The sequence below is a fragment of the Histomonas meleagridis genome (assembly GCF_020186115.1).
Source record: "Histomonas meleagridis strain 2922-C6/04-10x chromosome Unknown contig_68, whole genome shotgun sequence".
Classification (NCBI taxonomy): domain Eukaryota; phylum Parabasalia; order Tritrichomonadida; family Dientamoebidae; genus Histomonas; species Histomonas meleagridis.
In genome coordinates this window covers 1131711-1144296 of record NW_027150909.1, presented here as the reverse complement: position 1 = coordinate 1144296, position 12586 = coordinate 1131711, and the positions used below count along the sequence as shown (strand labels likewise).

General features: G+C 31.1%; 7 protein-coding genes across 7 annotated transcripts; 4 read left to right on the top strand and 3 right to left on the bottom strand.

The window, feature by feature from the left end:
• Window positions 1-315: 315 nt before the first annotated feature.
• Window positions 316-1590, bottom strand: GO595_008707 (HEAT repeat protein; the record flags this gene model as incomplete). Its single annotated transcript, XM_067922311.1, has 1 exon — window positions 316-1590. One exon carries the CDS (start codon window positions 1588-1590, stop codon window positions 316-318), a length of 1275 nt encoding a protein of 424 aa, XP_067771473.1.
• Window positions 1591-2509: 919 nt separating this feature from the next.
• Window positions 2510-2971, bottom strand: GO595_008706 (ADP-ribosylation factor-like protein 16; the record flags this gene model as incomplete). The annotated part of the gene is made up of 1 exon (XM_067922310.1): window positions 2510-2971. One exon carries the CDS (start codon window positions 2969-2971, stop codon window positions 2510-2512), a length of 462 nt encoding a protein of 153 aa, XP_067771472.1.
• Window positions 2972-3405: 434 nt separating this feature from the next.
• GO595_008705 (glycosyl transferase) lies at window positions 3406-4080 on the top strand (the record flags this gene model as incomplete). The annotated part of the gene is made up of 1 exon (XM_067922309.1): window positions 3406-4080. One exon carries the CDS (start codon window positions 3406-3408, stop codon window positions 4078-4080), a length of 675 nt encoding a protein of 224 aa, XP_067771471.1.
• A 199-nt stretch (window positions 4081-4279) lies between these two features.
• GO595_008704 (RNA-binding protein) lies at window positions 4280-4837 on the top strand (the record flags this gene model as incomplete). The annotated part of the gene is made up of 1 exon (XM_067922308.1): window positions 4280-4837. One exon carries the CDS (start codon window positions 4280-4282, stop codon window positions 4835-4837), a length of 558 nt encoding a protein of 185 aa, XP_067771470.1.
• Window positions 4838-5601: 764 nt separating this feature from the next.
• GO595_008703 (pleckstrin-like domain-containing family F member 2) lies at window positions 5602-6951 on the top strand (the record flags this gene model as incomplete). Its single annotated transcript, XM_067922307.1, has 1 exon — window positions 5602-6951. The coding sequence occupies one exon, from the start codon at window positions 5602-5604 to the stop codon at window positions 6949-6951; it is 1350 nt and encodes a 449-aa protein (XP_067771469.1).
• Window positions 6952-7286: 335 nt separating this feature from the next.
• Window positions 7287-10175, top strand: GO595_008702 (Ig domain-containing protein; the record flags this gene model as incomplete). Its single annotated transcript, XM_067922306.1, has 1 exon — window positions 7287-10175. The coding sequence occupies one exon, from the start codon at window positions 7287-7289 to the stop codon at window positions 10173-10175; it is 2889 nt and encodes a 962-aa protein (XP_067771468.1).
• Window positions 10176-10897: 722 nt separating this feature from the next.
• Window positions 10898-11311, bottom strand: GO595_008701 (branchpoint-bridging protein; the record flags this gene model as incomplete). The annotated part of the gene is made up of 1 exon (XM_067922305.1): window positions 10898-11311. The coding sequence occupies one exon, from the start codon at window positions 11309-11311 to the stop codon at window positions 10898-10900; it is 414 nt and encodes a 137-aa protein (XP_067771467.1).
• Between the last annotated feature and the right edge of the window lie 1275 nt (window positions 11312-12586).

Sequence of the window (12586 nt, the reverse complement as noted above, 5' to 3'; positions counted from 1 at the left end):
GCAGATATTTCATTAAAATCCGAAGCTCTCATATCAAACAGAATCCCTGTTGAAGTTGTTAAAGGTGTGGTAAAGTCAATCGAATTTTCATTTCCTTAGAGAAATCTTGGTTCAGATCCATCAATTTTTTTTGTTGATGGAATTTACATGAAAGGTAAGATTGTTGGGAAATTTCCTTGGAGAAATGAAACTCTAAGATCAATTTTTTTTTCTTAGTTCAAATATAATTCTTTTTCCTTTATAATCCATTCTTAATAGAATATAAATAGATTTTTTATTTCAATATAAAATATTAATCGAATTTAATCAAGATCACTAATCATCGCCCCATCCGTCTTCTTCTGACCAATCGATTTCGCTATCCCAACCACCGATTACATTTGACACATTATTTACTTTTTCCTTTTTCTTCACATTTTTTTCTTCGTACAAATTGTCGCTTAACTGAGGCACCGCATCCGATGAATTCTCTTTTCTATAACTATTAACTTTTTTCTTATCGACGTAACTTATTTTATTATTTTCGATTTTTGGTTGACTTTTTACTGTTTCTATTTCTTCTTCGACGGAATTTTCCGATATAAATAATTCGTTTTCATCTTTTGAATTATTTATATTTTCTACTTTTTTATCATTTTCTTCAACTTGTTTATTTTCTTCAAACAATGAATTATCTTTCTTCAATATGTCAACAAACATTTGAAGTGTAGAAATAGCAGAAATTCGAATTCCACTATCAGCATCAACACAAAGAGGTGACAAATGTGGAATTATCGAAGTTGCTATTATTATATTCGAGAAATATGATTTACATTTCTTATATGCAGCAATTGAGGCTTTTCTTGATGGTACAAATGGATCAATAGTACCTTTCGAAAACACGCTTGATAATGTTTGTGATCGAATTTCAGGATCAATAAATTCCGCAATTTTAGCAATGCAAATGATCGAATTTGTCCGTATTTGTGGATCACTATCAATTTGAAGCTTCTTTAATGATTTAATAAGTATATTCATGTTTTGCATTGATAGAAATTGTGCTAAAGGTACCATGGATATAATTGTGGATTGACGAAGTTGTGGAACTGAATCATTTAATCCGCCAATGATATTAATAAATATTTGTTCATTGACAACATTTTTATCAAGAAATGGTACAAGTGAATCAATTTGATTAAGAAGATGAATCCGTAATGTCCTGTCTTGATTCTCGAATAAGGAAACAAGTGGTGGAACAACAATTACTCCAAAATGAGCTTCATCAAGAAGACGACCGATAGTAAGTATCGGCCCTAAAAGTGACGGCGTTGGAGAAAATGAAAGAGCGCTAATAAGCTGTGGTAGGATGGTATATGTTTGCGTTTCTTTGGAAAAGGAACGAATGTTGTCAATAAGTGTTTTAAAGAAGGAATCTCGATCATATGGATCTTGTAACGCAAGCTCCCGAAGATAAGTAAGGTATTGAACAAACTTGTCTGTCTTCCAGTAGTCTAACGATAGAAGTTTAGATGGAGGAATATTGGTATTTGTTTGAAAATGTCGGATAATCTTTTGGATAGACTTGGGAAAGGTTTGAATTGAGGATTCCATAATGTGATAGATAAGACGACAATCAACACTATATGGTGGAACGCTATTAATGTCACCTACTTCAAATGGGAGGGATTTATCCCACTGATTACGATATTTGTTAATAGGACCATCAAGGTTATTGGTGGCCCAAAAGAAACCGCAAACTTTGAGTTCGTGACCAGGTGATCTAGTTAAATCATTATTAATAATATAAAGATTGAGTTTTTATGAAGATATCCATGAATAGTATTTGACATTTCCCCAAAAAAGGAAACAAATTGACATAAATTGTAAATACCCCATAACAGTTCTTTTGTGTCAAGCTCTTCAATCGAAAAAGGCGAAAGTCGTTCTGTAACTAAATAAATTGTTCCATCAACTTCATAATCTTCAATATATGATGCAATTACGTAATGCCTATATGTTTTTAGGTATTTAATTATGTTTGTTAGTAACACTTTTGATAATTCTGAAGAATCTGGATTAAATGCAAATATCGAAAATTCTAAGTTGTCTGTATTTCTAATAGCATCGTATAATGTATGTTCAAAAGGTTCTGTAAATTTGCATCTTTCTTTTTGAATTGTGTATTGTTGGGTGAGCTTGGACGACCCACCACCCATCGGCCAAAGTACGTCAAAGTCAAAAGATAGAGGAAAAGGACTAAAAAAGATAATTTTATTCAGAGAGCTATTGTAAGAAAAACATTTGATGGAGAGAAATACTGAAAATTAATAAATTGTAATTTATTCATTTCTTTTAGTGATTATACTTAAATTAAACTTATAACTATACTTTATTTTCGTAACAATTTAGCATGAGCAAAATGGAAATTTCATGATTTTAAAAAAATGAAATTTTCATTTTTCTATTTTTGTTGATCATAATCGAAACTACTAAATGAAGTAGTAACTTCAATGTAACAAAGAATGTGGTATTACTTTGAACCGATAATCTTATAAATCCAATGGAATATATCACTCATTCCGACTCCAACAAGTGCGCTTGCCTCCAAAAAAGAAATACGGGAAGGGTTGAGCGTTCTATCAAATCCAATTATCTGATCAATTGCAGGAAATCGGATGCATGTTGGAACATCACACTTATTCAAAACAACCAAAACAGGTATCTGTTCAAATTGCTCATTAGTAAGGAGGTCATGAAGCCAAACAACGTTGTTTGCTGTATTTAAATAATCTGCAGCATCATAAATATAAATGATCCCTTTTGCAGTTTTTGCATTTTCTTCCCAAGAAGAAATCATGGGGCCACCAAGCTCTCGTATGTTTATTGTTGAAGACTTGTATTTGAAAGAAGTTGGTTTGATATTTTCTGTTGGTTTTGTATTTGGGATAGGATCAAAAGGAGTAAGACGTCTTTCATTACAAAGCGCTTGCATTCGCTTTAGTAAAAGAGTTTTACCACAGTTTCTTGGCCCAAAACAAAGAACATCAGACATTGGAAATAACGATTAAAACCGCCGAAAGCATTTAGGGTTTATGTATAACTTTTTATGCCATCTCATATAAATGTTTCAATAAATATGATTTTTCCTCCTATTCTTGTGTTTTCTCCATTTGAAGATGAAAATTTCTTAAAGCAAGAATGTAAATAGTTAAAACAAGAACCAGATATTCCATTTTTTCATTATTTTTTTTAATGCTTGGATCAAAATTGATCCAAGTTATAATCCCAATTATTGTCATTTCTGCAACAATTTACATAAATATTATGTTGCAGAACCAAAGTGTTCCACAGAATTATTTTATAGAATCAAATAAAAAAAAGAAACCACGATATGCATTTGCAACTCTCGTTACTCCAGCTTTTTGCATGGGGGCTGTTGCTTTAGCTCATACGCTCCAAAAATATCACGGAGAAAAGTATGGGATGCTTTGCTTAGTTACTCCAGATGTAAATAATACATGGGTTGAAATTCTCCAACAGTGGTGGGAAGTTATTAAAGTTCCCAACTTCAAGCCAAAATCCAACTTTCGTCGGTCTTGGGCTAAACTTTTTCTCTGGGATCAAATCCAATATGACAAACTTGTATATTTTGATTCAGATATTCTTATCTTCAATCCAGTAGATGAACTATTTCAATACCCACAGCTTTCTTGTGCTAGTGACCCATCACCTCCCCAAATCTGTAACACTGGAGTTCTTGTTATAGAGCCCAAATCAGGTCTTCTAAACCGAATGCAAGCTGCTTCAAAGATAGATGGGAATGTAATGGGTATCGGTGATCAAGCATTTATTAATTTTTTTTTCAACGGATTTACTCCATTGCCACCAAAGTTTAATATTCTCCGTATTCAAACGAGAGGACTCAGCTTTGCAATAAAAAACAATTTAACAAAGGCAGTGCATTACGTATGTAAGAAGCCATGGAAATGTGGGCGTCAAGAAACATGCGGATGTGGATATCCAAGCTTCAATCAGAAATGGTGGGATATATGGGATGAAGCGTGTGCAAATCATAAATGCATTGAATCATGGAGTGAATAATTAATTATATAAGATCATTTCTAACACAAATTATATAAAAATACAATCTCTAAGTTAAGTTGAAATTACATCTCAAATGATAAAAACTTTATTTCCGATGAATGAAAAAATTTTTTTCTCTGTTGTCACTTTTTAATTAGATAACGGTCTTAAGTCTAAACGGTTTTGTTTCAAAAAGAGACACCTGACACTTTTTATTATGGACAAAGAGGAAAAAGAAGAATCTTCAAACGAGATAACTCTTTATGTTTCTAATCTACCTAACGATTTAACGCAAGAGGAATTAGATGATTTTTTTAGCCAAAAAGCACCAATGGTTCGTGCATTTCCTCGGAAAGAAAAAAAAACTGGTCATTTCTCAGGAACTTGTTTTGTAACATATAAAAATCGCGAGGATGGCTACAAAATTATACAAGAATTAAATGGATCAGAATTTAAAGGAAGAAAACTTGTTGTTGAAAAATCACATAGACCATATATACACGATTATAAGAAAGTTAAAGAAAGACAACGTGAGCTTGAGCTAAGAAGAGAAAGGTTTGAACATAGAGAAAGATATCGAATGGACTCACCTCCATATCATAGAGATAGATATTATAGAGATTATTATGATAGAGCCCCATATGATAGATATCGCTATGAAAGACACAGCAGGTATTATGATGATCCGCGAGATATGATGTATGATGATCCATATTCTGATCGAAGAAGACTTGGGAGAAGACCCCCCTCAGATGAAAGTGATTATGAGAAGTAAATGACGTGGTAAGTATTCCTATCCTGTTTGATAAAATTTCTTTAGTTATAAAATTGTTTTGTTGTACATGAAAATTCAAAATGAATATAAAAATTTTGCATGTAGCGATTAGCTGCTATTATACATTTTAATTTTGAGTTAAATTTATTTATTATCTTCGACTAAAATCAGTTTTACTTTTGAATTCATGTAAGATTGAGTTTTAAAATTAAATCGATTATTTATTATTCTTTAGATCTGCAATACCAAGCTCTATTTGATTAGCAAAAAAAAAATTGGTTAAATATGTTTCAATAAAAACTGTGCATAAGAGTTAGAGTCATATATGTTTTACATAAATCTCAATTGAGAAAATTGAAATTTCAAATTCTAATTAGAAAACTGATTTAGAAAATGTTTACTTAGGAAACCACAACAACTTTGATTAAAATGAAGATCAGTTTGTTAAATAATTTAATGATTTGATTTTCATATCACGGTATCAAGCTTTTTAAAAAAATTAAATAAACGGTTTTGTTATTTGAGTATGCATAGAAATTTTTATGAAAAGTGATAAAAATGTCAACTTTTCCAACAGTATCGTTAATTTAAAGAAATATATAAATATCATTGGATAAATGTGTTATATTTGAATACACATTAATGCAACCATTGAATTTTAACGTGGTATGAATATATTCTAATTTATTAGATCATATATTAATTAAATACTTGGCAACTGCATTTTTCATTTTCCACATTTTTTATAAACGTTCCCCAATAGAATGACGTATTGGGTAAAAGGTTTTGGAAATTCAAATAAAACATCAATACCACAATCATTACAAGACCTTTGCTATCCACAAGATGATAATTCAAGTTTACCAACAATTCCTCTTATTTTAGATAGAAAAGTTTTTATCTGTTCTCAAATTGAAGAAATCAAACCTAAAGAAACTTATGTCATTGATGTCCTTAATACAGATCCGAAATGTAGTATTCATATAATTGATTTTCTTACACAAGAAAGGAAGTTTGTGAAAGAAATTGATTTTCTCCTTGAGACAATTCTCCCAAGCCTTGTTGATGCAGAGTACTCCAGGATTGAACGCACTCTTAAAGAAGAATGTCTCAATCTTAAGCAATCACATGATACTTTACTCGGTTCAATTGAAAACCTTATTCAAAATAATCCCAGTGACATTGTGTATAAGTTTATTGAAATCATTTCCAGTCTTACTAATCTTCTTGATTCTAATGCCAAATATATGAATCGATATTTTGAAGTTGAGACACAATCTCTCTCATTTTCATCCACCTATAGTCAAGACTATTCCTCTACTCTTTGTGGCTTACCTCTTATTGATCTTATTCGTTTTCCAGTTCAATGGCAAAATTGGATACTTGAAATAATCAGTTCACTTCTTCAATATCTCGACTCAAGTTATCCACCAAAGTATCGTACACTCCTTGAAGACTTCTCATCCCAAATTATCAAACTTTCTGACACGATCGATTCAATTCCGAAACTCGAACAAATATCACATATGTTCATTACTGAGCCATTTCCCATTGTTGTACCTGGCCGCCGCTTTGTCAAGCAAGGCACAACGATTAAACATTGTCGAAAGAATAATACGAAGCGCGAAATTGTTCTTTTTTCTGATTGTTTCTTCTACGCGCAACTTAAAGGCGGCAAATATTTCATACCACAAAGTTACGAGCTCACGTGCCTCGAAGCGAAGCCTTACCCTGATCCTGATCGAGTGACGACAATGATTATTTACACGCCAAAGAAAAGTTTTGTGATCGATTTCGAAACTCAAAAGGATCGAGATGAATGGCTTGAGGCTATAAAGACTGCTGCTGCTAACGCTAGGGCAAATAGCGAATCCCCACCTTCCGATTTAAGAATGGCACCAATTTGGATACCTGATAATGAGGCCCCAAACTGCATGATATGCCACACACAATTCACTATGTTCTTAAGAAGACATCATTGTAGAGCTTGTGGATATGTGGTGTGTAAAAATTGCTTGACACATAAGGTGATAATGCCCGGAATATCTGAAACGAAACAAGTGCCCGTTTGTGAGGCTTGTTTCTTGGAATTGTCGTCGAACAAAAAGAAATGATGTTGTTTTCTTTTTGATGATCAAATAAATATTGTGGATTGATATGAATATTTTAAATTTTCGTATAAGAATAGAGAGAAAACAAAAGATGACGTCACATGTGGAGAGTTTTGTGACTAACAGGTTAAGTTACTCAGAAAAAATGGGTTCGTTTTGTTCCGGAATATCAGAGCTTATCGGCTTCTTGTTTACGAAATTAATTGAAAAATTTCAATAAAGGTTAAATTTTCGTATCAACAAAATTGAGCGCATATTCAATATTCACAGCGTTATTTCCTACAGCCTAAAAATTCTGGGATGAGCAGGTGAGATCTTAAATTTTTCTTTTCATATCAATGTTCAGCCTTCTCTTACTATATCTTATCAGTGCCGAGGATTCTGATACCGATAAAATCCAACTTAATGTTACTTTCGATGGAACACGTGCGATATTAAACTGGACTGGTTTCCATCAAACTCAAAACGTATATTATACAGTATATTCATCGATTGACAATGGAATTAATTGGCTTCCTGTAAGTTCATTTGATTATAACACAACACAAGAGGTTAAAGTTCTTAATGTTTATCCTGTTGGAAGTTCTGGAATTACTATTCCTCGAGTAACATTCTATTTTAAAGATGGTTCTACTCTTACAACAGAGAGGTCAGCTTCTTTAAAAGTTTGGATGGAAGGTGGTTATTACGATTATGAAGGACATTTTCCATTTGATGCATATGGTCTTAATCCTTATACAAAAGAACAAATCATTAAAGTCACACCGAAAACAACAGCAGAATTTGAAAAAATCATGTTAGACGAGATGCGTAATTATGATGTAATAGTTTTTGGCACATGGGATGCTAACGGACGTGAATATCTCAGTGATGAAGCAGTTGAACGTGTTAAGGAATATATTAATCTTGGCTATGGAGTTCTTATTGGACATGATGTCATAGGATCTGAATTTGGGAATGAAGTAGGACTTGGGCGAATTGCAGATATGTTTGGAATTAAGCTTGGAACACGACAATGTCAATGGCTTCCAAAATGTTCTGATGGTACCATTGATCAACATTGGGGTCATTGGTCACAAGAAGTTTTAGTTCAAAAGACAGGATTATTGACACAATTTCCACATACAATTAATCAAGAAAATCTTTTAACTATTCCACTAACACATACATGTGATAATGCAGCATTTGGTGATGTTTGGATGCAATTAGGTACAACCAAAGAAGGTGATGTACCAGATAACTTTGATGTCGGAAGTTTTGAAGAAGCAGAAAACTATGCATGGGGCCTTTCGGGTTATTCAGATATCAGATATGGAAATCCACATTATTATTTGACGACATATCGTAACACAGCAATGATTCAAACAGGTCATAGTGATGCTTCTTCAACAGAAGATGAACGAAAAGTTTTAGCGAATACTATTTATTATTTATATCAACGAACATCAAATCAATATTCATATGATTATTCATTTGAAGATCGAACAGCACCAACTAAACCGACCATTACACAACCAGACATAAGTGAAAGAACAGTTCAACTTTCATCCGAAGATCCGAAAGATATTTATTTATATCGCGTTGAAGGACAAACATATAATGGTGATGAAAAATTTACATCAGATATTGTTTCATTTGAATATCCAACAGGAATCAAAGAATATTATTATATCATTGATAATAACGAAAACACAGAAATTACAATCGATATTGAAGGTGAATATAGCAAAACGACGACAGGAATTATTGAAGATATTATCAATGAAGATGTACATATTCATGCAGTAGCTATTGATAACTCAGGTAAAATAAGTGAAACAGCGCATTTTTATCTTGCGAAAACACCTGATCCAACAAATACATTTTCACAATCGAATACATATTCTCAATCAAATACTTATTCACAATCTAATACATATTCTCAATCTAATACATATTCTCAATCTAATACATATTCTCAATCTAATACATATTCACAATCTAATACATATTCTCAATCAAATACATATTCACAATCTAATACATATTCACAATCTAATACATATTCACAATCAAATACTTATTCACAATCTAATACATATTCTCAATCTAATACATATTCACAATCTAATACATATTCACAATCTAATACATATTCACAATCAAATACTTATTCACAATCTAATACATATTCACAATCAAATACTTATTCACAATCAAATACATATTCTCAATCTAATACTTATTCACAATCTAATACATATTCACAATCAAATACTTATTCACAATCAAATACTTATTCACAGAGTAATACATATTCACAATCAAATACTTATTCACAATCAAATACTTATTCACAATCAAATACTTATTCACAATCAAATACATATTCTCAATCTAATACATATTCACAATCTAATACATATTCTCAATCTAATACATATTCACAATCTAATACATATTCACAATCAAATACTTATTCACAATCAAATACTTATTCACAATCAAATACATATTCTCAATCTAATACTTATTCACAATCTAATACTTATTCACAATCTAATACTTATTCACAATCAAATACTTATTCACAATCAAATACTTATTCTCAATCAAATACTTATTCTCAATCTAATACTTATTCACAGTCAAATACTTATTCGCAATCAAATACATATTCACAATCTAATACATATTCTCAATCAAATACTTATTCGCAATCAAATACATATTCACAGAGTAATACATATTCACAGTCAAACACATATTCTCAATCTAATACATATTCTCAATCAAATACATATTCACAATCGAATACTTATTCTCAATCAAATACATATTCACAAAGTAATACATATACACAATCGAATACATATTCTCAATCTAACACATATTCGCAAAGTAAAACATATTCACAGTCAAACACATTTAGCCAATCAAATACACTTAAATCGTATAGAACACTCATTGATTATTCTGAAGGTATTGAAGATGTAAACAAGACAACTCTATACGGAATTGTTGGCGGTGTCGTTGGCGCTATTGTAATTGCGATTATTATCATAGTTTTGTTCTTCGTATTGAAGCCCAAGAACAAAACAGATACAGTGCCAGAAGAAAATGCAGAAAATGTTGAACAAAATGACTCAACAATTGTATTCGATAATCCGCTCTATAATAACAATGAGGATGATCCATTTGCAACTGAATTTAATGACGAAGATCCTCAAGAAGAAATAGTTGTATAAAGAGACATACGGTTTCAAGCACTCCAGGAATTACCTGGAAATTTACATGAATTTTAAATAAAGAATTTACGAGTTATGTTTTGTTCTAAATTTGTATAAATATTAATACCGATAGATGAATTCAATGATCAGGAAACTGTTATTCACAGAAAAAACTATCGTTATGTTGAAATTTATATCGTTTTCAAGGGTGTGACACTTTGCGGATAACAGCACACTGAAATAAACGGTTTGACGCATATCGTTAAAATATGGCTGATTCTACAGGAAAAGTAACAATTCAGGTGAAAAACGAACACCTTGCAACAAACCTAAAGGCCGTCCTTGTAAACGCTTTATCAACTGCTGTCCTTTCATCGTTAATGGAGGAAGCATCATGCAAAGCAGTAGAGATTGCATGCCTTATTAGTGGACAAACATCAATAAGTGCAAAAATGAATTTGTTTTATCAAAGACCCTTCAAGGTTAGGCTCTAATGTTTCTGTTATATCAAGAATTGTTGATATTGATAAAGATGGTATTCATTTTGAAATTGAAGCATCGGACGAAAAAGGACTTGTGGGAACAGCAAAACATACAAGGGTGTTTGTTGATAAAGATGATTTCGAAAAGCGTTGCTACGAAACTGCAAGACTCGCTCGCCAAATTTAGGTATTGTTTAGAATTGGTTCTTTGTCTTTATAAATCGCGTTTTGCTAAAAACATTTATTGAGTTTATTACCTTAATGACGACTATTGTGTGGACGATATCGATCGTTTTGGTCAGGAGCAATACTTCGCCTTGGAATGTCCCTTCTCCGATAAGGGTCATCATATCCAATTGGTCTATTTGCGCTTTGATATCTCTTTCGATCATGATCATCAATCTGACTACGATAGTGTGAAGATGAATAACGTTGTGGAGGTGTTTCTGGTGGGGTGCTTTTCTTTGGTTGCTGCTGTTCTGGCTTTGGTGTACTTTTCTTTTCTAATTGAATATGTAAGCGACGTCCATCAAATTCTTCTTCAGTTAATATTTTCATTGCAGCATTTGCTTTTTCTTCTGATGAATATATGGCATATCCAAAACCTTTTGATAATCCATCTTTATTCATAAACAAATTGGCTTCGATTATATCACCTGTTTTTTGACACATTATATTAAATTGTTCAGGGTCTGTAAAATAACTTATGTTATATATGTGGAGAATAAAAGAGTCATTTGTTGCCATTTATATAGATAACGTTTAGACTTGGTCAAATAACCGTTTTGATTTTTAGAGAAATCACATAAAAATATGGTCAAAAAATAAACATTTCCTTCTTTATTATTATATATCTTGCAATTGAATTTAATAAAATTGCTATATATTTATGAAGAAACAATATACATAATATAATTTAATAAAGCTTAAAATTTAAAATTCGTGTCATCTCCAATATTGTATTTGAATAATTATTGGTGTTTCATTTCGTTAAGCTTAAAGATTTTATTTGAAAAAATAGATTACTTAATTAAATCTATGAAAGTTTAGGATCAATTCATCGCCCATGTGATTTCATCTAATAATATTATGCATATCAATGAATGTAGTACTAAATTAACATAGGGGAAATTTTTATACAATTTCATTTTGATGAAGATTTTTTACCTAATTCATTCAATAAAAGGAAACTTAAATTCCCACATCCATATACAAATTCTTATATTTCATTCCATATTTTATCTTCGCTCACAGCACATATAACATAAATCAAATTCTTATATTTCATTCCACATTTTATCTTCGCTCACAGCACATATAACATAAATCAAATTCTTATATTTCATTCCACATTTTATCTTCGCTCACAGCACATATAACATAAATCAAATTCTTATATTTCATTCCATATTTTATCTTCACTCACACCACATATAACATAAATCAAATTCTTATATTTCATTCCACATTTTATCTTCACTCACAGCACATATAACATAAATCAAATTCTTATATTTCATTCCATATTTTATCTTCACTCACACCACATATAACATAAATCAAATTCTTATATTTCATTCCATATTTTATCTTCACTCACACCACATATAACATAAATCAAATTCTTATATTTCATTCCACATTTTATCTTCGCTCACACCACATATAACATAAATCAAATTCTTATATTTCATTCCATATTTTATCTTCACTCACAGCACATATAACATAAATCAAATTCTTATATTTCATTCCATATTTTATCTTCACTCACAGCACATATAACATAAATCAAATTCTTATATTTCATTCCATATTTTATCTTCACTCACACCACATATAACATAAATCAAATTCTTATATTTCATTCCATATTTTATCTTCGCTCACAGCACATATAACATAAATCAAATTCTTATATTTCATTCCATATTTTATCTTCACTCA